This window comes from Balaenoptera musculus, chromosome 3, assembly GCF_009873245.2.
Source record: "Balaenoptera musculus isolate JJ_BM4_2016_0621 chromosome 3, mBalMus1.pri.v3, whole genome shotgun sequence".
Classification (NCBI taxonomy): domain Eukaryota; kingdom Metazoa; phylum Chordata; class Mammalia; order Artiodactyla; family Balaenopteridae; genus Balaenoptera; species Balaenoptera musculus.
In genome coordinates, this window is record NC_045787.1 from 6,202,885 (window position 1) to 6,229,090 (window position 26,206).

Consider the following 26,206-nt stretch of genomic DNA (forward strand, 5'->3'; position numbering starts at 1 on the left):
AGTTAGCCGGGCTGACCTTAGTGAATGCCGGTGGTGTGGGTGGGAATGGAGTGATGGAGCCTGGGGTCCAGGTTCCAGGGGAGCATGCTGTCCAGGGGAGAGGTGAGTGCAGCCCCAGCCTGGGGCTGCACGTGACTCAGAAGAGCTGGACCACAGGCTCAAGGCTGAAGAGGAAGAAATGAAGGAGGTGGGGTTCACCTCTGGTGAACACAAGATGCAAGATACACTACACCAGAGGTGACATCCTGGAGGGCTTAGGATTTGTCAGTAGACGTTCAGAGCTGGGACTGACCTGATTTGCCTGCTTCACATTTTAGAAAGACCTCTGCTGCAGGAGAGAAAGGGGGAGGGGAAGACAGGAGGTGGGAAGCCCAGTTAGGAGATGATCCACTCATCAGATGGGTGGCAGGGGTGACGGTGAACTGGGGAGTGGCTGTAGGTCAAGGGGAAGGGGCAAGTTCCACAGTGTGAAGGACAGGAATCACTGCTTCGCTGGATGCGGGGTGGTAAGAGGGAAGAATAATCGAGGATGAGAGTGGTTTCTGCTTGGGCAGCTGGGCAGATGATCAACCTTTAACTTAACTAAGGTTACAAGGGGAGGAACAGCTCTGGAAAGGAAGGTGATAGTTTCCGTCTTGGAAATGCAGCGTTGGAGTTCTCTGCATGTGACAGAGACCTCTGTTTTTTCTCTCAATATCCATTCTCTCCTTCTTCTATACTAAGAGGATCTTTTTACCTGGGCATATGCCATCCTGAACAAAGACAGTCCCAGCATCCTTCAGAGGTGATTATAGCCTTATGATCACCTCTGGCCAATGGCGTGTGAGCAGAAGCCATGATATCTTCCAAGGGATGCCCTAGGGAGGTGTCCTCTTCCATTCTGGAAGGATGGAGGCAAGAAAGCGATTGAAGTGATGGACCTCGGAGTCTAGGGAGGAAAGGAATGAAGTAGGGAAAGGGAAGGAGCAATAGGGGATAAGTAGTCGGGCTAGAGGTCCAAAGGAGAAGCCTCACATTTAGAACAATGGTTCTCAACCAGGGGAGACTTTGACTGCCACCACCCAACCAGGGAGCATTTGGCAAAGCTTGGAGGTGATTCCAGTTATCACGGCTGGGGATGGGATTTCTACTGGTATCCAGTGGGTAGGAACTCTTGAAGTCAAGTTTAGGTTTAGGTCTGTGGGGTAGAATCTGCTAAGCATCCTGCAATGCACAGGACAGTCTCCCAAACAAAGAACTCTCCAGCCCCAAATGCCCGTAGCGCTGAAGGCGAGAAGTCAGATGTAGAGGACTGGCCGACAAGGTGAATGCGTACAATGAAATTACATGTCCTACGTAATAGCGTTCAAATTCTTTCCACCTGCACACACACAAACATGCATGTGTCCTCCCTGCAAGCCAGTCAGAGCTGATCTGCCTGTCAAGGCTCAGCCCACGGGCTGCCAGTTTGCTTTCTCCGGGCTTAAAATTTTGATGAATTCTTAAGAATGGATATGTTTAGAAAAAATAAATGAGTTAGCAAACACACCAAATCAAGGTTTCCTGCTACATTACCTGTATGATTTAAACTTGAGTTATCGTCATATGTAACTAACAATAAACTCTCTTATGAGATGTTTTTCTTAAATTATAGAAGCTTCAAGCCACGATTTATTTTTCTTTGTCAGGTAGCCATGTGTTGGGGAGGAGGAAATTTCCCCCCTACCCTTCTTGAGTTCTTTTGGCTGGTCCAATAATGAAATTGACACAAGACAGATGAACAGGAGAAAAAATACAAATTTAGTTCATACCTTTGGAGATCTCATAGAAATAGAACATTAGAAGGGGCCAAAGCAGGCAGTTTTTATATTTTTAGACAAAGAAACAATACGTTTGTGAGAAATTGACAAGACAAAGAAATGTAAGCTTGGGTGCTTAATTAGTGAAGAATCAAAACTGAGTTTGGGCTTGGGTAGTAAATTAAAGGAGTAAGGAGGTTTGTTTATAGGAGCTTCTTGGCCCTGAATTCCCTCTCTCTGGCCATAAGGGTGTGTCTCTACCTCCTGGCACTGGGAGTGTACCTTTCACAGGGGAGATTTATTTGCTGCTTTCAGGGGGGCAGAGAGGGTGGGCCAGAGTATCCCTTTTGCACTGGCTGTTTCTCAAGTAACTGTAATTCAGAATAACCAGGATGTCACTGTGGTTGGGAGTGGGGTAGGGGGCTGCCCTGAGCCCCAGCAGTTGCATCTGAGATGCTGAACCAGAATCACTGTTTTTAGCTAATATTTGATGTCATTCTCTCCAAAGACAGAACTCTTAGTGAAATCTCGGTGGGAGAATCCTTGAAAGAGAATCTGCAGTCTGATTACAGAGAACATATTTTTTAAAGACAAAGATAAAGCTTAAAAATCATGTGCCAACAGTATTCATTCAGAGATCGGGTGTGTAACAAGTTAACAGTCCAGCAAACTGCAGCAAAAGAGCACCTTCATTCCTGCGTTCGAACCACAGTCCTTTCATTTGAGTTACTTTAGTACAGTTCTAGCAACGGGACTGCCCTTCTACTTTTTGCCATGGTGATTTTGCAGTCCAATTTGCTGATTGCATCTTTCATTTGTACCTGAGGAAGCTTAGGACATTGCTTGCTGAGCAGAATGAGAATTAGTGCAATTCCGCTCTCTCTTTTTTCTCATTTATTGGTGTCAACAGTATCAGTGCCCAAGGGGACAATTAGCGTTCAAGGGTAGGCACCATATTTAAAGGGTATTATCTGCAAGGTTTTGACTTTAGAGGCTTTCCTCTGGAGGCTTCAGTTTTCAGGACAAATAAGCAGAAATGTGAACATCTACCTCCTCTCTGGAGAGTCCTTGGATCACCCCTCCAAGCCAGCTCCTCTCAGCTTTGCATTCGCAGCAGAGAAAAAGCAAATGCCCACCTCAGGATTCGGTCCTGTGTTCATGAGAGAAATGGCAAGCAGTTTCTTCCAGAAATCTCCTCGGTTCCCTCCCTTCTCAAAGAAAGCCTTTTGATATTTGCTGGTATTTGCTGTGTGCCCCAGTGTGGCCGGGGGCACACCTCTGGCAGGGGTCTGGATTGAGGGGTGGGAAGAGGTTGAGGGCTGTCAACACCGTAGGAGACTGTGAGACTTACCCCAAGACCAAGTTTGCGTTGGGGTTCAAGTCTCCAAGTTCAGCACAATTAAGAAAAAGGATTATTCTCCCCACCAAAAAAAAAGGAGTGGGGAGGGGAGTCAACCACACCCAGAGACACTACCATGTGGAACAATATCCGTCCCCATCACTGGCTGGAGCCGTTATTTCTTCTTGTGCCTCTTTGTATGTTGCCTCTTCTTCTGGATGGTAAGAAGAGCTCTACCCACTGACTGCCTCCATGGGCTCAAATACTGACTCCACCACCTGCTTGATGTGGGATACTTAGCAAGTCTCCAAACCTCTTTTTCTTCAGTTTCCTCTTCGTAAAAATGGGGAAAGTAATAATACCTACTTCATTGGGTTGGGGAAGAATTAAGCAAGGTAATGATTACAGATCGCTTAGAACTGGAATTGGTACATGGAAAGTAGTCAACTAATATCTGTTGAATGGAAAAAAAATATATTGAATTAAGAGCACAGCAACTGCATGGAAACAACCTAAATGTCCATCGACAAATGAATGGATAAAGACAATGTGGTACATATATACAGTAGAATATTACTCAGCCATAAAAAAGAATGAAATGATGCCATTTGCAGCAGCATGGATGGACCTAGAGATTATCATGCTAAGTGAAGTGAGTCAGACAGAGAAGACAAATATCATATATCTAGAATCTAAAATATGACACAAATGAACTTATGTATGAAACAGAAATAGACTCACAGACATAGAGAACAGACTTGTGGTTGCCAAGGGGGAGGGGGTGGAGGAGGGAAGGATTGGGAGTTTGGGGTTAGCAGATGCAAACTATTATATTCAATATATAGAATGCATAAACAATAAGGTCCTACTGTAGAGCACAGGGAACTATATTCAATATCCTGTGAGAAAGCATAATGGAAAAGAATATGAAAAAGAATGTACCTACATGTATTGATATAACTGAGTCACTTTGCTGTACACCAAGAAACTAACACAACAATATAAATCAACTATACTTCAATAAAATAAATTTTTAAAAAAGAGCACAGCAACTGCATTCAAGTAGAGTGGTTCTATAATTTCCTGGGAAGAATAGGAGAAAGTTCATTTCCATGTAAGATAGAGGTCTGTTCTTTGAGCAACAATTCTGAATGGTCCAAACATGAATTTATAGACCTTTTTTGAGGCCAAACTTAGTAGCCACATTGAAGGGACTGGTCTCCCCTCCAAAGCTGCATAGCCTCTGGCACCCACCCTCACCCCTCCCCACATCTCTTATACTCATCATGGTTTCATAACATGAAACACCCAAACATCCAGCCTTAGACTGAGAAGCCCAGGCCAGACTAGAATCCCAAGCCGCTGAGGGATTAAACAGAGTTGAACCCGCAGTCTCACCACCATCAAGGATCTGCCCATGCAGACACACTCCCGGGCTCTTTCTCAGTACTTTTCATGGTTGATGGTACGAACATCACTGTGCGACACGACACTGCCAACATTCTTAAGTGTGAGAGCACTTGGCTGGCTGATGAAAGCCCGTTGCTTGGCATCCAACGAGAACAAACACTTTGATTGGAGAACGGAGACAACAGGAATTTGTATATAGGGTGACACCTACAGCCAAGCAGAATGGGTAAATTCTCAAGACTTCAGCCTTTCCTTAGAACAAATCTTTTAGAGAAGTGATCCCTGTTTTTTTTATAGCTGAAGAGAAACGTTTGACCCTGGGTGGGGAAATTTCCAGCCTGTGTAATTCCTACACCCCTCAAAGCAACCCCAAGTGCCTGAGTGAGTAAGTGAAATTTCACCAAGTCAGAACAGCTGTGAAGATCACATGCACACAAGGATTGAGCACATGGGGTGGTGTACACTCCCTTCACGATGTTGCATCTGTTTGAATAGCTAAGGTGTGCAATGGCAAAAAGTGTCCCCAAATTGAAGGGGCTGGCAACGATAATGGAAGGGAGACCTTGTATTTGTCCAGTATAGGTGGGCTGCCACGTTGCATCCTACACTGGACTCAGGCTCAGAGTAGCTCCTACCTGGGACATTACTGGTCCCCAAAGCATAGGGAAATGAAAGCTTGGTGAGCCCCACACTGCTCTTAAAGCTTCTGCTCAGAAGAAGCACACATCACGCCCCTCACATTTCATTGGTCAGACCGAACCACGAGGCCAAGCTTATGATCAGTGGGGCAAGGAAAGGAAGGGCCAACACATATTTCAGAACAACTATTCAGTTACAATGTTGTGTGTATATAACTACATTGTTATCTGCTTGTCTATGGCATACAGTTTCATTGAGGGATTGTGTTTGAATGTTAAAATATTCCATTTTACTCCTTGCAATATTTAATACAATTGATCCCACATATTGCGTCTATACCTTATCATTTCCTTCTGTCGAGGGTACTGTCAGCATCTCCACCTTCTTCTCAGAAGAAATTACCTGGCCACCTGTATGTCATGAGTTTTTCTTTTCTCTGAAATCCAGCAGTGTGGTCAGTTTTCACACATTCTCTCTGCCATTTTCTTCAACTGGCTTTACCTATTTCAGGCTGGAGGGGTTTCTTGCATATAGGCAGATGACCTTTGATAGGCAAATCAGACCAGAATCAGTGTTACTCTGGAGTACTTTAATTTTATACTGTATAGCATGTGAGTGTGGAGGTCTGTTTGCATGGTGAGATCCCCTTTGGGTGATATAACAGAACTGGTGTTGAGTTGTGTTGTCTCAGAACACGTGGGAGCAGTGGCCAGGGAGATGTGTGTGATGCTCATAGACCCTCCCACCATCTTGCTCTGGGCACCTGCACAGCCATGTGCCCTGCTGCCCGGTCCAGGGAACAGAGCTGTGCCTCTTATCCTAGGACATCCATAGTCTCCCACCCAAGGATTGAATGCTTTTTACCTTATGAGTGATGTCTTTTCCACTAGAGGCTCTATTTTAAAGAGTTGGATTGATGGTAAACAGTTCAAGTTTAGAAGTATCAATTTACTGTCACCTGTGACTAGAGACATAATTTATAATTTGACTTGATTAGCCTTTTGTTCTCTAACTTCTCCAAACTGGAGAGTAATCACATGTGAATGACTGTTTCTTTTTTCCCACCTTCTATTAACGATGTGCTCTCTAAAAGTGTCTCAGCCATCTCAATCCTCTCATTGAGCTTGCAAATCAGAGCAAGTGGGACGAGCAGTCAGTGGCTATAAAGTTGGAAGACACAAGTTTCATCTGGTCTTGACTCCCTAGTGAATACCACCTCCCTATACCCTCTCTGAGCCACACCTATATCTATTTTGCCCTTTTTTTGGTCAAAAATGTTTAAATTTAAATAAAATTGAATGTGACCCCAGTTTATAAAATGAGACAACAATATATGAATGCAACCAAAGGACTTACTGTTTTGTAAAAAGGAACAGTGATTTGTTGATGTGCATATTGATTTTAATTTGCACAAAGCATTTCAGTTTTCCTAGAATGTGAAATAAACAACCTGACTTTCCCTCCACAAACAGTGGCCATTAACATGGCACACCCGAACTGTTGTTTTGTTTTGTTTTGTTTCTAATTTTATTGATTTGAGTCCTCTCCCTCTTTTTCTTGATGAGTCTGGCTAAAGATTTATCAATTTTGTTTATCTTCTCAAAGAACCAACTTTTAGTTTTATTGATCTTTGCTATTGTTTTCTTTGTTTCTATTTCATTTATTTCTGCTCTGATCTTTATGATTTCTTTCCTTCTACTAACTTTGGGTTTTGTTTGTTCTTCTTTTTCTAGTTCCTCTAGGTGTAAGGTTAGATTGTTTATTTGAAATTTTTCTTGTTTCTTGAGGTGTGATTGTACTGCTATAAACTTCCTTCTTAGAACTGCTTTTGCTACATCCCATAGGTTTTGGATAATCGTGTTTTCATTGCCATTTGTCTCTAGGTATTTTTTAATTTCCTCTTTGATTTCTTCAGTGATCTCTTGGTTATTTAGTAAGGTTTTGTTTAGCCTCCAAGTGTTTGTGTTTTTTACATTTTTTCCCTGTAATTTATTTCTAATCTCATAGCGTTGTGGTCAGAAAAGATGCTTGATATGATATCAACTTTCTTAAATTTACCGAGGCTTGATTTGTGACCCAAGATGTGATCTATCCTGAAGAATGTTCCACGTGCACTTGAGAAGCAAGTGTAATCTGCTGTTTTTGGATGGAATGTCCTATAAATATCAATTATATCTATCTGGTCTATTGTATCATTTAAAGCTTGTGTTTCCTTATTAATCTTCTGTCTGGATGATCTGTCCATTGGTGTAAGTGAGGTGTTAAAGTCCCCCACTATTATTGTGTTACTGTTGATTTCCTCTTTTATAGCTGTTAGAATTTGCCTTATGCATTGAGGTGCTCCTATGTTGAATGCATATACATTTATAATTGTTATATCTTCTTCTTGGTTTGATCCCTTGATCATTATGTAGTGTCCTTCCTTGTCTCTTGTAACATTCTTTATTTTAAGGTTTATGTTATCTGATATGAGTATTGCTACTCCAGCTTTCTTTTGATTTCCATTTGCATGGAATCTTTTTCCATCCCCTCACTTTCAGTCTGTATGTGTCCCTAGATCTGAAGTGGGTCTCTTGTAGACAGCATATGTATGGGTCTTGTTTTTGTATACATTCAGCGAGCCTGTCTGTCCTCACTTTCAGTCTGTATGTGTCCCTAGGTGTGAAGTGGGTCTCTTGTAGACAGCGTATATATGGGTCTTGTTTTTGTATCCATTCAGTGAGCCTGTCTGTGTCTTTTGGTTGGAGCATTTAAGCCATTTCCATTTAAGGTAATTATTGATATGTACGTTCCTATTACCATTTTCTTAATTGTTCTGGGTTTGTTTTTGTAGGTCTTTTTCTTCTCTTGTGTTTCGCACTTAGAGAAGTTCCTTTAGCATTTGCTGTAGAGCTGGTTTGGTGGTACTGAATTCTCTTACCTTTTGCTTGTCTGTAAAGCTTTTGATTTCTCTGTCGAATCTGAATGAGATCCTTGCCAGGTAGAGTAATCTTGGTTGTAGGTTCTTCCCTTTCATCACTTTAAATATATTGCTCCCTTTTGGCTTGTAGAGTTTCTGCTGAGAAATCAGCTGTTAACCTTATGGGAGTTCCCTTGTATGTTATTTGTCATTTTTCCCTTGTTGCTTTTAATAATTTTTCTTTGTCTTTAATTTTTGTCAGTCTGATTACTATGTGTCTTGGTGTGTTCCTCCTTGGGTTTATCCTGCCTGGGACTCTCTGTGCTTCCTGGACTTGGGTGGCTATTTCCTTTCCCATGTTAGGGAAGTTTTCGACTATAATCTCTTCAAATATTTTCTTGTGTCCTTTCTCTTTCTCTTTACCTTCTGGGAACCCTATAAGGAGGATGTTGGTGCATTTGCCATTGTCTCAGAGGTCTGTTAGGCTGTCTTCATTTCTTTTCATTCTTTTTTCTTTATTCTGTTCTGCGGCAGTGAATTCCACCATTCTGTCTTCCAGGTCACTTATCCGTTCTTCTGTCTCAGTTATTCTGCTATTCATTCCTTCTAGTGTATTTTTAATTTCAGTTATTGTATTGTTCATCTCTGTTTGTTTGTACTTTAATTCTTCTAGGTGTTTGTACTTTAATTCTTCTAGGTGTTTGTTCTTTAATTCTTCTAGGTCTTTGTTAAACATTTCTTGCATCTTCTCGATTTTTGCCTCCATTCTTTTTCCAAGGTCCTGGATCATCTTCACTATCATTATTCTGAATTCTTTTTCTGGAAGGTTGCCTATCTCCACTTCATTTTAGTTGTTTTTCTGGGGTTTTATCTTATTCCTTCATCTAGTACATAGCCATCTGCCTTTTCATTTTGTCTGTCTTTCTGTGAATGTGGTTTTCATTCCACAGGCTGCAGGATTGTAGTTCTTCTTGCTTCTGCTTTCTGCCCTCTGGTGGATGAGGCTATCCCACACCTGAACTCATGACCCTTCTTCATCCTCCTCCAATCCATTGAAGTCACTGTTCAAGAACCAGCACAGACCCAACTTCCTCCTTGTCTTCTTGGTCAAGATCTCCAGTGGTCTCTCCTTTCCCACAATCCTTCTTACAGTCTTGGCCATGGTCTTGGGTTGTGAGCACTTGGGTCCTTTCCTCTGTCACTAATTGTTCGACTTTGAAACAATGAGAGGTAAATTCCAGAAAGAACCTCTTGTAGTTCCATAAAATTCTAGGAACTTACAGGGACATGGAGACCTTCAATTCACTGAGTCCAACAGATGTATTTTTTTTTAATTTAATTAATTAATTAATTTATTTATGGCTGTGTTGGGTCTTCGTTTCTGTGCGAGGGCTTTCTCCAGTTGCGGCAAGTGGGGGCCACTCCTCATCACGGTGCGTGGGCCTCTCACTATCGCGGCCTCTCTTGTTGCGGAGCACGGGCTCCAAACACGCAGGCTCAGTAATTGTGGCTCACGGGCCTAGATGCTCCGTGGCATGTGGGATCTTCCCAGACCAGGGCTTGAACTCGTGTCCCCTGCATTGGCAGGCAGATTCCCAACCACTGCACCACCAGGGAAGCCCCCAACAGACGTATTTTTTAGACAACCAAACTGGGGCTCAAAGGCTGGAGTGATTTAATTGAGGTCTTCTACGTAGTGACAGAGAGAGGGCAGGACTCGCATCTACTATTACCTAGGTGCTGTTTCTACTCTAAAGTACTGCTACTTTCTATCATACATAAATATGACTACTGACTCTTTTGTAAAAGTCAAAGAAAGATAAAGCAAGGCCTCTCAAATAGTAAGAGTATTAAATGTGTTCGGATTTGGTTGATGTAAAGCAAGATTTCTAAGGATGGACCTAAGAGAAACAAACTAAATTTTATAACAAGAAACAGTGGCAATAGCAGTTGTTACTAGACCTTAACTTCAGAGATGTGAAAGTGATAGAGGGTGGTGCCAGTGGAGGATGCTTCTTCTCAGAGACCTGCAAGCATGAAGCTTGCTGCAAGACAAGATGCAGCTGAGGGAAGATACTGACATATATGCACGTCCCTGGCAGGTATTTTCCAAGTACAGAGTTTTCAGCATTTGACTCTGAGTGGATACCTGGTCTTTTTATACTGCAGGAAAATAGTGAATAACATCATCTGTCCTCTCAGCACCACATGTAACACAGTGGCTGCTTAGGGATCTGGTGTCTGTTTCTTCTGGTAGCTACTTTCTATAGGGAGAAGAAAGATTTATAACAATATCCCTTCTATTTATTGAGTTGGTTTGGCATCCTGATGTAATTGAATTGCACTTAAAATAAGAACTAAATAGAAATAAGAATTTTGAAAGAGAAAAAATTTTAATTCTTATAAAAAAGCATGTCCCTGTCAGCCTCCCTTTTGAAAAATACAGCAGGTTTCAATATTTATTACATGCATTGTTTAATGCAGGAACAGGATATAATGTACATCACTATATCTTAGCTCAAAATTTAAGTACAAGTTATCTTTGCTTAAATTGGATTTTCCTATCAGCCGAAATAATCTCAAAAGTAGCATAAATATAAAGTTAAATATCTGCTTTGTTTCATTATATTAGAAATGCTTTGGAGTGCAGAGTGTCCTGAATTTTGAGCAGTAGTATGTTGAAATTTACGAACTCTGTAGCTTTTCTCAGAGGCACAATTTAAAAGAACAAGTTCTCGGAAAAAAAGGGATGTGTTAAAATGGAACTGTCAAACCAAGGTCAAGCTGTTCACTGGATAAACTTTGAATAGGCTGGAATTATCCAGATTCTCGGTAGCTAGACAATCTTTTCTAGCAAAAGAAAGAAATAGCAATGGTGTGCATCAATCAATTTTGTGACAACTTGATTTTCCGAAAGTCCCCTTAAGAAAATTCTCCAGTGTATTTGGAGGTAATGTAGCTAAGTCATATCCAGTATATTAAACACTTAAGTTTGTGTGTTGCTTTCAGATAATTTGGCAGGGCACACAGCTATATTAGCAAAAAGCTGAAATATTAATGGAAATATTAACCTTGTCAGATTATGAACTGAGTTGAAATTTATCATGTGTGCCATAATACTGGGCTTTTCTTTCAGAGCAAAGCATTTTGTAATGGAAGACAGACATATTTAAAAGTGCCTTGATTTACCACATTTGAGTACAGGCTTTTGTTTAAGGCTTACCTCAATACCCAATGCTGTGATCACCAAGAGGAGATGTGCAGACCCCAGAGCACGGATCCTGTCCATGGAATCTGATCACAGGTCCTGCCATCCACCAGTGGTACCAGAATCACATGATAGTGGAGAAGCCATGGGTCCTTTCCTTTGGCTGGTTGGCTGTTACCAAAATCTTTATTCCATTCTACCTTCACACAAATTCTTAACACACACACAAAAAGAAAAATTTGGTTTACACAACATATGGAGTTGATTTCCTGTATTTTTCAAACTACCTATAAAAAGCCAGTCATCTGTCTACATGTGGGGCTAAAATAAAGATCATGGTTTACATTTGGTCGTTAAAATGAAGTTATGGGCATGAAAGAAAATTACTATATTTGATTCATCTTTTTTGTTCATAACATCTGTCTTTCAGGAAAGGCTGGCTCTGTGTGCTTTGGGGTTTAGTGTATTCTTATTACAGAATGTAGGCAGAAGAGAGATGCTTAGAAATGTCTCAGGTTTGCCCCAAGCAGCCCTAAGGCAAGGACGTGGGTGTGGACATTTAGTTGGGAAGTGGTTCCAGGTGGCAGAGCGAGTGGACCAGGGAGGGTTCAGCTCCAGCTACTGAAAGGGGCAACTGGCAACAGGGGCTCAGTCCATCTGGAGACCCTCCAAGGGAAGTGTGGAAGATGCGCAGACCTGCCCACTGAGGGGTGTGGGTGCAGAAACTGGGGCATTTATCCATCATTTTATAAATGATTTTTTTTTTAATATCCATCAATTACTTTCTCATTGGTTGAGGCACAGGAAACTGTAGATTTAGAAAGGAACAGCCTGCAGGTGACCTCCAAGGAAGGCAGAGGGAATATGGTTAGGACACCACCAACATCGGCTCCAGAAAGCATAACTAGAAATGAATATAAACACTGGGAGAGTCGACTGACTGCACTGAATCCACGTGGACACTCAGGTTATCATCATATGGTAATAATGCAGAACGATGTCAACTAAGCATTGTGACCTTGTGCGTTTTGTTTTTTCTTAGCCCTTGACTCTTCCATAACCCATCAGAAGGCACAAAATTGGTTTTAATCTACTTAAGCTAATCATCAGACATCTCTGTAGACACAGATTCCACTGAGATTTCTAAACAGATAGCCTAGACCAGATTCATAATCTGGTTATTCATAATCTGTTATTCCTACATGCCAACACTTCTTGTCACTGTTTTCGAAGTTAACAAATTTGTATTCAGTATCTACTTGCTTTATGACAGAGATATGATGGCACTCTCAGTAACATGCCTCCTTTTGCTCCCATCTGCAACTGCTTTGATCATGTCTGAGAGGGTGACCAGACAGGTCTTCTGATTTTTTTGACATCAGTTTCATACTTTGCTCAATAGGTTTCCTCTATTTGTTTAAATAGATTTTGAACATTATGAGCCCTTTATAATATTTTGACCTCACATCCAGTGATGCAATACACTGATCAATAAACAGAAAGAGAAACAGAGATCATCCCATACAGGGATACTCAATACATACAGTGTGCTCAATAGCTACCAGAATGGAATTAAGTGAATGCAGCATTAGCATAACTCAGTTCCAAACTTTAAGGGACAAAGTCTGTTGTCTTGTTGTCTAAGTACTTCCTTGGATGTATCACGTGTTTTATGACCTTCAGACTTCCCAAATGTCTAACCATCTGGTTGGTCATGGAAGCCAAAACACAGAAAAATGACAATAAGTGGTAAATAGATGTATTTGTCAGTTGGGTAACAAAAGATGAGTAGATGATGGAACAGCTCTTTGTATTAAGATTACAAAAGGTAGTAAAGTGCCATTTATTTTAAAAATAAATCCCACTGTCTTTCCATGTGGGTTCTGAGATCAGAGAGGGAGCAGTATTGTGTAGACACTAGATCAACAACCAAATGTATTGAACTCTCAATTTGTGTGTAACAAGGACACAGCTTTTCTTCTAAGTTTTAAAATACGGACATCTATTTTTCACGTCATTAGTAATTTCTTGGTAATCTGAGTTCCAAGTGGCTCCATTTTTCTGGGGTCACCTGTTCTGTTGAAAAACCAAAACATTACTTGATTTCTCACTCTATTTTTGACCTCAGTTATTTTCCATCCTCCTGCTTTTGCTTATCTTGGCCCCATCCGGATGCAGAGATGTCTCATACATTTTGCTGTAGTCCAAAATTTGAACTCACATTGTCACCTTTAAGCTAACATGATGCTGCTATATTGTTAGATCATTAATGAAATTTGGAGAATAACAGAAGGGAATTCGAGCTCAGAATACAAATCAAATCAAAATTCAATTTCAATTAGTTGCCAATGTTTACCAACCATTTTCCAACCAGGAGACACTTTGAATGTTCTCTTTTTCCTTGGATGCAGCCTGCTGATATGAAGCTGGCGTCTCCCTTCCCCCTGAATGAGTCTTTGACTCTTCTCCTATACCCACAGTATCATTGTCTGCCAGAGAGAAAAACCCAGAGTAATCACTGCGTTATTTTGCAGAGTAGTTAAATTTCCCTTTGTGTGAACATCACTGATCCAGATTTTGCCCAGGCCTGGTATTTATGACCAAGAAGGTCATTAGGGCGGAGCTTCAAGATGGCGGAAGAGTAAGACGTGGAGACCACCTTCCTCCCCACAAATACATCAGAAATACATCTGCATGCGGAACAACTCCTACAGAACACCCACTGAACGCTGGCAAAAGACATCAGACCTCCCAAAAGGCAAGAAACTCCCCACGTACCTGGGTAGGACAAAAGAAAAAAGAAATAACAGAGACAAAAGAATAGGGACGGGACCTGCGCCAGTGGGAGGGAGCCGTGAAGGAGGAAAGGTGTCCACACACTAGGAGCCCCTTCGCGGGAGGAGACTGCGGGTGGCAGAGGGGGGAAGCTTCGGAGCCACGGAGGAGAGCGCAGCCACAGGGGTGCGGAGGGCAAAGCGGAGAGATTCCCGCACAGAGGATCGGTGCCCAGCAGCACTCACCAGCCCGAGAGGCTTGTCTGCTCACCCGCCGGGGCGGGCGGGGGCTGGGAGCTGAGGCTTGGGCTTCGGTCGGATCGCAGGGAGAGGACTGGGGCTGGCGGCGTGAACACAGCCTGAAGGGGCTAGTGCGCCACGGCGAGCCGGGAGGGAGTCCGGGAAAAAGTCTGCAGCTGCCGAAGAGGCAAGAGACTTTTTCTTACCTCTTTGTTTCCTGGTGCGCGAGAGGGGATTCAGAGCGCCGCCTAAATGAGCTCCAGAGATGGGCACGAGCCGCAGCTATCAGCGCGGACCGCAGAGACGGGCATGAGACTCTAAGGCTGCTGCTGCCGCCACCAAGAAGCCTGTGTGCGAGCACAGGTCACTCTCCACACCGCCCCTCCCGGGAGCCGGTGCAGCCCGCCACTGCCAGGCTCCCGTGATCCGGGGACAACTTCCCCGGGAGAAAGCACGGCGCGCCTCGGGCTGGTGCAACGTCACGCCGCCCTCTGCCGCTGCAGGCTCGCCCCGCCTCCTCCGTACCCCTCCCTCCCCCCGGCCTGAGTGAGCCAGAGCCCCCGAAGCAGCTGCTCCTTTAACCCCGTCCTGTCTGAGTGAAGAACAGACGCCCTCAGGTGACCTACACGCAGAGGCGGGTCCAAATCCAAAGCTGAACCCCGGGAGCTGTGCGAACAAAGAAGAGAAAGGGAAATTTCTCCCAGCAGCCTCAGAAGCAGCGGATTAAAGCTCCACAGTCAACTTGATGTACCCTGCACCTGTGGAATACCTGAATAGACAACTAATCATCCCAAATTGAGGAGGTGGACTTTGGGAGCAACGATATATATTTTTCTTTTTCTCTTTTTGTGAGTGTGTATGTGTATGCTTCTGTGTGTGATTTTGTCTGTATAGCTTTGCATTTACATTATGTCCTAGGGTTCTGTCTGTTCTTTTTTTTGTTTTTGTTTTTGTTTTTTAAGTATAGTTTTTACCACCTGTTATCATTGGGGATTTGTTTTCTGGTTTGGCTGCTCTCTTCTTTCTTTCCTTTTTTAAAAAAATTTTTTATTACTTACAAAAATTTTTTTTAATAATTATTTTTTATTTTAATAACTTTATTTTACTTTACATTACTTTATTTTATTTTATTTTATGTTCTTCTTTCTTTCTTTTTTTCTCCCTTTTATTCTGAGCTGTGTGGAGGACAGGCTCTTGGTGCTCCAGCCAGGCATCAGGACTGTGCCTCTGAGGTGGGAGAGCCAAGTTCAGGACACTGGTCCACAAGAGACCTACCAGCTCCACGTAATATCAAACAGTGAAAATCTCCCAGAGATCTCCATCTCAACACCAAGACCCAGCTCCACTCAACGACCAGCAAGCTACAGTGCAGTACACCCTATGCCAAACAGCTAGCAAGACAGGAACACAACCTCATCCATTAGCAGAGAGGCTGCCTAAACCCATAATAAGGCCACAGACACACCAAAACACACCACCAGACGTGGACCTGCCCACCAGAAAGACAAGATCCAGCCTCATCCACCAGAACACAGGCACTAGTCCCCTCCACCAGGAAACGTACACAACCCACTGAACCAACCTTAGCCACTGGGGACAGACACCAAAAACAACGGGAACTACGAACCTGCAGCCTGCAAAAAGGAGACCCCAAACAGAGTAAGTTAAGCAAAATGAGAAGACAGAGAAACACACAGCAGATGAAGGAGCAAGGCAAAAACCCACCAGACCTAACAAATGTAGAAGAAATAGGCAGTCTACCTGAAAAAGAATTCAGAATGATAGTAAAGATGATCCAAAATCTTGGAAATAGAATGGAGAAAATACAAGAAACGTTTAACAAGGACCTAGAAGAACTAAAGAGCAAACAAACAGTGATGAACAACACAATAAATGAAATTTAAAATTCTCTAGAAGGGATCAATAGCAGAATAACTGAGGCAGAAGAACAGATAAGTGACCTGGAAGATAAAATAGTGGAAATAAGTACTGCAGAGCAGAATAAAGAAAAAAGAATGAAAAGAATTGAGGACAGTCTCAGAGACCTCTGGGACAACATTAAATGCAGCAACATTAGAATTATAGGAGTCCCAGGAGAAGAAGAGAAAAAGACAGGGACTGAGAAAATATTTGAAGAGATTATAGTTGAAAACTTCCCTAATATTGGAAAGGAAATAGTTAATCAAGTCCAGGAAGCACAGACAGTCTCAAACAGGATAAATCCAAGGAGAAACACGCCAAGACACATATTAATCAAACTATCAAAAGTTAAATACAAAGAACAAATATTAAAAGCAGCAAGGGAAAAACAACAAATAACACAAAAGAGGATCCCCATAAGGTTAACAGCTGATCTTTCAGCAGAAACTCTGCAAGCCAGAAGGGAGTGGCAGGACATATTTAAAGTGAAGAAGGAGAAAAACCTACACCCAAGATTACTCTACCCAACAACGATCTCACTCAGATTTGATGGAGAAGTTAAAATGTTTACAAACAAGCAAAAGCTAAGAGAATTCAGCACCACCAAACCAGCTTTACAACAAATGCTAAAGGATCTTCTCTAGTCAGGAAACACAAGAGAAGTAAAAGACCTACAGTAACAAACCCAAAACATTTAAGAAAATGGGAATAGGAACATACATATTGATAATTACCTTAAATAAAAATGGATTAAATGCTCCAACCAAAAGACATAGACTGGCTGATTGGGTACAAAAACAAGACCCATATATATGCTGTCTACAAGAGTCCCACCTCAGACCTAGGGACACATACAGACTGAAAGTGAGGGGTAAAAGATATTCCATGCAAATGGAAATCAAAAAAAGCTGGAGTAGCAATTCTCATATCAGACAAAATAAACTTTAAAACAAAGACTATTACAAGAGACAAAGAAGGACACTACATAATGATCAAGGGATCAATCCAAGAAGAAGATATAACAATTGTAAATATTTATGCACCTAGCATAGGAGCACCTCAATACAAAAGGCAAATAATAACAGCCATAAAAGGGGAAATCGACAATAGCACAATCATAGTAGGGGACTTTAACACCCCACTTTCACCAATGGACAGATCATCCAAAATGAAAATAAATAAGGAAACACAAGCTTTAAATGATACATTAAACAAGATGGACTTGATTGATATTTATAGGACATTCCATCCAAAAACAACAGAATACACATTCTTCTCAAGTGCTCATGGAACATTCTCCAGGTTAGATCATATCTTGGGTCACAAATCAAGCCTTGGTAAATTTAAGAAAACTGAAATCGTATCAAGTATCTTTTCCAACCACAATGCTATGAGACAAGATATCAATTACAGGAAAAAATCTGTAACAAATGCAAACACATGGAGGCTAAACAACACACTACTTAATAACCAAGACGTCACTGAAGAAATCAAAGAGGAAATAAAAAAATACCTAGAAACAAATGACAATGAAAACACAATGACCCAAAACCTATGGGATGCAGCAAAAGCAGTTGTAAGAGGGAAGTTTATAGCTATACAAGCCTACCTTAAGAAACAAGAAACATCTCTAATAAACAACCTAACCTTACACCTAAAGCAATTAGAGAAAGAATAACAAAAAAACCCCAAAGTTAGCAGAAGGAAAGAAATCATAAAGCTCAGATCAGAAATAAATGAAAAAGAAATGAAGGAAACAATAGCAAAGATCAATGAAACTAAAAGTCGGTTCTTTGAGAAGATGAACAAAATTGATAAACCATTAGCCAGACTCATCAAGAAATAAAGGAGAAGACTCAAATCAATAGAATTAGAAATGAAAAAGGAGAAGTAACAAGTGACACTGCAGAAATACAAAGGACCCTGAGAGATTACTACAAGCAGCTATATGCCAATAAAATAGACAACTTGGATGAAATGGACACATTCTTAGAAATGCACAACCTTCCGAGACTGAACCAGGAAGAAATAGAAAATATGAACAGACCAATCACAAGCACTGAAACTGAAACTGTGATTAAAAATCTTCCAACAAACAAAAGCCCAGGACCACGTGGCTTCACAGTCGAATTCTATCAAACATTTAGAGAAGAGCTAACACCTATCCTTCTCAAACTCTTCCAAAATATAGCAGAGGGAGGAACACTCCCAAACTCATTCTATGAGGGCACCATCACCCTGATACCAAAACCAGAGAAAGATGTCACAAAGAAAGAAAACTACAGGCCAATATCTCTGATGGACATAGATGCAAAAATCCTCAATAAAATACTAGCAAACAGAATCCAACAGCACATTAAAAGGATCATACAACATGATCAAGTGGGGTTTATCTCAGGAATGCAAGGATTCTTCAATATACACAAATCAATCAATGTGATACACCATATTAACAAATTGAAGGAGAAAAACCATATGATCATCTCAATAGATGCAGAAAAAGCTTTCAACAAAATTTAACACCCATTTATGATAAAAACCTTCCAAAAATTAGGCATAGAGGGGACTTTCCTCAACATAATAAAGGCCATATATGACAAACCCACAGCCAACATCATCCTCAATGGTGAAAAACTGAAACCATTTCCACTAAGATCAGGAACAAAACAAGGTTGCCCATTCTCACCACTATTATTAAACATAGTTTTGGAATTTTCAGCTACAGCAATCAGAGAAGAAAAAGAAGTAAAAGGAATACAAATTGGAAAAGAAGAAATAAAGCTGTCACTGTTCGCAGATGACATGATACTATACATAGAGAATCCTAAAATTGCTACCAGAAAACTACTAGAGCTAACCAATGAATTTGGTAAATTAGCAGGATACAAAATTAATGCACAGAAATTTTTGCATTCCTATACACTAATGATGAAAAATCTGAAAGTGAAATTAAGAAAACGCTCCCATTTACCATAGTAACAAAAAGAATAAGATATCTTGGAATAAACCTACCTAAGGAGACAAAAGACCTGTATGCAGAAAATTATAAGACACTGATGAAAGAAATTAAAGATGATACAGATAGATGGAGAAATATACCATGTTTTTGGATTGGAAGAATCAACATTGTGAAAATGACTCTACTACCCAAAGCAATCTACAGATTCAATGCAATCCCTATCAAACTACCACTGGCATTTTTCACAGAACTAGAACAAAAAATTTCACAATTTGTATGTAAACACAAAAGACCCCGAATAGCCAAAGCAATCTTGAGAAAGAAAAGCGGAGCTGGAGGAGTTAGGCTCCCTGACTTCAGACTATACTACAAAGCTACAGTAATCAAGACAGTATGGTACTGGCACAAAAACAGAAATATAGATCAATGGAACAGGATAGAAAGCCCAGAGATAAACCCACACACATATGGTCACCTTATCTTTGATAAAGGATGCAAGAATATACAACGGAGAAAAGATAGCCTCTTCAATAAGTGGTGCTGGGAAAACTGGACAGCTACATGTAAAAGAATGAAATTAGAACACTCCCTAACACCATACACAAAAATAGACTCAAAATGGATTAAAGACCTAAATGTAAGGCCAGACACTATCAAACTCTTAGAGGAAAACATAGGCAGAACACTCTATGACATAAATCACAGCAAGATCCTTTTTGACCCACCTCCTAGAGAAATGGAAATAAAAACAAAAATAAACAAATGGGACCTAATGAAACTTCAAAGCTTTGGCACAGCAAAGAAAACCATAAACAAGATGAAAAGTCAACCCTCAGAATGGGAGAAAATATTTGCAAATGAAGCAACTGACAAAGGATTAATCTCCAAAATTTACAAGTAGCTCATGCAGCTCAATATCAAAAAAACAAACAACCCAATCCACAAATGGGCAGAAGACCTAAATAGACATTTCTCCAAAGAAGAAGATATACAGATTGCCAACAAACACATGAAAGAATGCTCAACATCATTAATTATTAGAGAAATGCAAATCAAAACTACAATGAGATATCATCTCACACCAGTCAGAATGGCCATCATCAAAAAATCTACAAACAACAAATGCTGGAGAGGGTGTGGAGAAAAGGGAACTCTCTTGCATTGTTGGTGGGAATGTACAATGATACAGCCACTATGGAGAACAGTATGGAGGTTCCTTTAAAAACTAAAATAGAACTACCATATGACCCAGCAATCCCACTACTGGGCATATACCCTAAGAAAACCATAATTCAAAAAGAGTCATGTACCACAATGTTCATTGCAGCTCTATTTACAATAGCCAGGACATGGAAGCAACCTACGTGTCCATCGACAGGTGAATGGGTAAAGAAGGTGTGGCACATATATACAATGGAATATTACTCAGCCATAAAAAGAAACGAAATTGAGTTATTTGTAGTGAGGTGGATGGACCTAGGGTCTGTCATACAGAGTGAAGTAAGTCAGAAAGAGAAAAACAAATACCATATGCTAACACATATATATGGAATCTAAAAAAAAAAAAAAATTGTCATGAAGAACCTAGGGGCAAGACAGGAATAAAGACACAGACCTACTAGAGAATGGACTTGAGGATACAGGGAGGGGGAAGGGTAAGCTGGGACAAAGTGAGAGAGTGGCATGGACATATATACACTACCAAACATAGAATAGATAGCTAGTGGGAAGCAGCCACATAGCACAGGGAGATTAACTCGCTGCTTTGTGACCACCTAGAGGGGTGAGATAGGGAGGGTGGGAGGGAGGGAGATGGAAGAGGGAAGAAATATAGGGACATATGTATATGTATAACTGATTCACTTTGTTATAAAGCAGAAATTAACACACCATTGTAAAGCAATTATACTCCAATAAAGATGTTTAAAAAAAAGGGGGGGGTCATTAATCTGATTTTAAATCATAAGCACTGTCTACCCAGGTCTCCACATAAGTAGTACCAACAAAGAACAGAGGCTTTGAAATTAGATTTTTCTTTATTGTGCCCCAGATAAAATGCACAGCAGGTCCTTCATTCATTGAACAAATAACTACAGAGAAAATGCTACTTTCCAGGAACTCCTGCAGGAATTAAGGAATAAAGCAATAGACAAGCCCCCCAGTTCACTGCCCTTCACACCACCAGTCTCTTTCAGTGGAAGGAACCACAAAAGGGGTTATATTGCCAATGTCCACAATAAAATCTAGTCGTATTTCCCCCACCAAAAAAAAATTTGTGGACTTGTCAATCTTTTCCCCTAAGACTGGAATATCTACAGTATCTTTCTGATATTGGTATAGCTATACTGCTTTTTTTTTCATTAAGGTTTTTATAATTTATCTCTTTTTGGTGTATCTTTTTTTATTTCTGATAGTTCTGTATTCTTATATTTAAGATGTGTTTATTGTGAGTAGTTTAGAGTTACATTTTGTCTTTTTTTCAGTCCAATCTGACAGTATTAGTCAGTTAATTGGAATATTTAGTCCATTTACATTTAATATAATTTCTGACACAACAGGCTAATAACTGGCATTTTATGATTTATTTTCTATTTGCCCTACCTGTTTTTAGTTTTCTTTGATTCTTCTTTATTGATTTATTTTGGATTAATCAAGGATTTCTTTCCCATTTTCTCTGTTAGCCTGTTAGTCATACAGTTTTTCAAACTTTTTCTTGCTGATGTGGAAATTGCATCCATTCTTGACTTACTACAGTCTAACATAAATTGCTTTCTTTTGCCACTTCTCACACAATTCTAGGATCTCAGAACATTTTTATTCCATTGATTCCCATTTCATCTTTTGTGTTATTGTCATTGTGCATTTCATTCTGTTATATTTTAGACCACACCAACATTAACCTCATTATTTTGTACAGTTAATATTAATTTATATTTCCCCAGATGTATATATGGACATTTACCTTGTTAGAAAATTTTGATTTCTCCATTTCATTTCTTAATTTAAATGGAAACATCAAGGGGAATTTAACAAAAAAGTAAAAAGTTGATTATTAAATAAAAAGTGTTCTCTTACTTTCCTAAGTACCAATAAAATTCCCTTTGGTGTGTGACAAGTGTTATGAGAAGTGTCAGCTCCCTGCCCTTTATCTAACTGCTTCTTTTTGCCTCTGTTGCAAGGAGGTTGGTAACAATACCAGTCAGATGATGTTGTTGTTTTGATTCAGTTGGTTCACGTGAAGATGGCTCCTGGGAACATGTGGTGCATAGCAGGTGCTCCTCGTCTGTTAGCTCCCCCTTTTTTCCCAGATCTCAGGCACGTGGCTTCCTCCAAATACCAGCCTGTCTTTCTAGCCTCATCTAACAGCTATGCACCGTGGGTGGGCCCCTTCCTGGATCATGAACAGCATGGTATTAGGGACACCGTCCCCTTCGTCTTTGCACTTACCATTACTGCTTATGAAGGGGTCTGGCATTTAATGGGCAGTGATGGATGTTTTCTGATTGGGTTAATGAAGGACGGAAGGGATGAACAAACAATCAACACTCAGTTATGCCAGTTCATAGAGAAACGCTCCCTACCATGCACTGAGACCTCACACAGGCACACGCTGAGTCTCCTGTTGACGTTGCACCTGTCTTTTCCTGGGTCAGGCTGGGGATGGGCTGTGGTGAGGGTCATTTCATCTTCATCAAGATGCACTCCTGGCCTACCCTCTGCTCCCTTGGTGAAAGTTCCCAACAGCCCCAAAGCGATGTGCACTGTGGGTGGGCCCAGGGGACAGACACCTGGACCAGTGAATCTGTGAGCAAAGCCCAGCTTCCCCACCCCTTCCTCTACTCTCTCACCACTTTGTCCACCAAAAAGAAATTTTTTTAAAGAAAAAAAGAGACAATGTGGAATAAGGAGAAAATGTGGCATTCAACAAATGTTTGTTTATACACACTGAATGCCACTAGCTAAATCCACAATGCCTGAAGAATATGGTGTTTTCTGTAATAGATTAATGTTTAAAACACTCAAGGATGAGTATCAACTTGCAAAGATTGCCATCTATGATACTTTTTCTCAAAAAAAAAATTGCATAGTTTCCTTGAAGAGATTGGAAAAGGTGCCACTCTAACTATAATAAATACAGATTATGTGTAATATTGCATGCTATTATGTACCACAAATACTGAATTTAAAGACTAAAAATACAAGAAAATCTCATATGTTATCATTTCTTTGTGTCCCACCTATAGTTTCTCATAGATGATGTCTTTTTCAGAAGCTAATATTTCTGACTCTGTCTTTATAATAGTTTAGAAGCACTAAAGAGGATTGAATGGTCACCACAGAGGAAATGAAATATTTGAAAATATGTGACTCTTACTTAGGAAATGTGGAATATTGGCTGACTTTCAAAAGTACAATAAAGCTTGTACTTTATCTCTCAAATGAACAAGCAGGTGAAAATGAGTGTTTTCTATCTTAGACTGACCACTGGTTTCTGGCATTTTAATATTATTTCTGCTTCACTACTTTAAAATCAAAATAGATAAATAATATCCTCAGGGAAATAACTATGCCTTCCTTTAGTCTCCATACTGAAGAACACATGCTTAGAGCTCAATAAATAATAAAGAATATAATAACACACTCTGACCTTAGAAAATTTTAGATTTTTTTCAATATGTATTTCTAGAGTCTGTATTTTAACTTGTAAAGAGTCCTCAAATTAGCCCCACTACAAATCAGTATTGATTTCAGATGGTACTTGGCTGTGACCTTGGTTGTGTGACATCTCTTGGTCTTCCTTCCACACCTGGTTTCAGGAGCGGCTTCTGCTGTCCCTGCTGCCAGCGCACATAGCCATGGAGATGAAAGCCGAGATCATCCAGAGGCTGCAGGGCCCCAAAGCCGGCCAAATGGAAAACACCAACAACTTTCACAACCTGTACGTCAAGCGGCACACCAACGTCAGGTACGCTGCTGCTCTGTTCTCCTTCCGCAGCAAGTCTGGGGAGCCTGTATGCCAGGTGGGGGACATATTTAACTGGGAGCCCATAATCTTACAGTTTCATGTGTCCTTTGGAACTGTTTATCTTTGTGTGTAGAGTAAATATCACTCCACCTACCCATGTGCTGCCTCTTGGGCCTTCACATTAAGATAAGAAAATGGGTTCCTCTACTTATTGCATTTTGTGACCATCAATTACAAAAGGGAGAGAAGTGGACAACGGGGCCCTTATTCTGGGAACTCCTTGGTCAGATCTCACTGTGTCCCTGAAACCCAGGACTCAGTATCAGTAAGATTAAAGAGTCATGGGCTCTAGGCACAAGGACTGGTTCCTCAAGGTGGACTCGGCAAGGGCAGGGCCTTGGGAAGCCAGCACTTTCCAGGGAAGCTGGATGTTCTGCTGTCAATCAGGAATGATGGGTTTCTGGGGTATGGCTGGTACCCAGCATCACAGGGGACCAACATGCACCTTAATTAAATTATAATGAAAGTTACTGCTTTTCCAAGAGTGACACAGCCATCCATGCTTCCCAGGGAGCCATCCCTGGACTCCCAGTAACTGGAAAACTAACATGGGATTGTGGTCAGGAAGGAGGATGGTATAGGACGTCTTCTCCCCTGAGCTCTAGAGAGGAGCTGAGCAGGTCCTCACTTCAGTCTGGAGAGGGTTCTCTCTCCTGTGCTCCCCATGCATCTCCGGCTACAGTGGTGTGGGACCCCTCCAGATGTGGGCGCCCTGGTCCTCACTGTTCTCCATGCCCACTCGTTCCTGATACCACTTCTCTGGGGGCTGTCCTTTCATCCACTCGATTACATTGCAGTGGTGCTTGCTATTCTGGCTGGGTTATCTCAATTAGTAACCTGAGCATGCCTCACTCATTATGTTATTCCTTTAGTTGTCAGGGTTACTCACCTCCCCCCACCCCATTCAATAGTTCAATAACAACAACCACAAACACAAACTAAAGTGTGTTTAGAATCGTCTAGAATTGTAATAGGGCTGTTTGCCTTCAAGTCCAGACCTTTCCCATTGCATGATGCAGCCTTCTGTCTGGTTACTTCAGGTCAAGGATTTTTGAAGTTTATTAAGAAACAAATTTAACTGTAGCTTAATTTATGCATTGCTAAGACAAATCGCATTTTAACATATGATTTTAGAAAAAGGTATGGCCCAAGCACACAAAGAGCTAATATACAATGAGAAATGCACATTGAAAGGGAGGTAACAGAGGAAAAAAACTTGCATATCAAGTAGGAACTAAGGAAAAAACATTGAATAAATGAGGAATCAGGAGTAAATTTTTTTATAGTCCCCACCTTTTTTTTTCTTGGAATAATAGGAAAGAGCTATGTGTGTATATATACATATATATATGTATGTATATATATGCATATATTTATGTGTGTTTGTGTGTATATATATATATATATACATATACATATATATACATACACGTATATATATATATATATATATATATATACACACACACACAGACAGAGAACATTCATACATGTTAAGGAGTAAACCTGGGCTTCCTTGGTGGCGCAGTGGTTAAGAATCCTCCTGCCAATTCAGGGGACACAGGTTCGAGCCCTGGTCCGGGAAGATCCCATATGCTGCGGAGCAACTAAGCCCGTGCACCACAACTACTGAGCCTGTGCTCTAGAGCCCACGAGCCACAACTACTGAGCCCACGCACCACAACTACTGAAGCCCATGCATCCTAGAGCCTGCACGCCACAATTACTGAGCCCATGCGCCGCAACTACTGAAGCCCACGCATTCTAGGGCCCACATGCAGCAACTACTGAGCCCACGTGCTGCAATTACTGAAGCCCGCATGCCTAGAGCCTATGCTCTGCAACAAGAGAAGCCACCGCAATGAGAAGCCCATGCACCACAGCAAAGAGTAGCCCCCACTCACTGCAACTAGAGAAAGCCTGCACACAGCAATGAAGACCCAATGCAGCCAAAATAAAAGGAATAAAATTATTTAAAACACTAGACTGCCTTTAGGTTTTTAAGCATTTTACC

The 26,206-nt window shown here is 41.0% G+C and overlaps 1 protein-coding gene across 4 annotated transcripts in view; it reads left to right on the forward strand.

Annotated features, from left to right (window-relative positions):
- ADCY2 (adenylate cyclase 2) overlaps positions 1-26,206 on the forward strand; it is a 434,119-nt gene that overhangs the window by 271,560 nt on the left and 136,353 nt on the right. For all 4 annotated transcript variants that reach the window (XM_036848640.1, XM_036848639.1, XM_036848641.1 and 1 more), the window contains exon 5: positions 23,984-24,132. In XM_036848640.1, the coding sequence (XP_036704535.1) occupies positions 23,984-24,132 (149 nt within the window). The remainder of the gene's footprint in view (positions 1-23,983; positions 24,133-26,206) is intronic.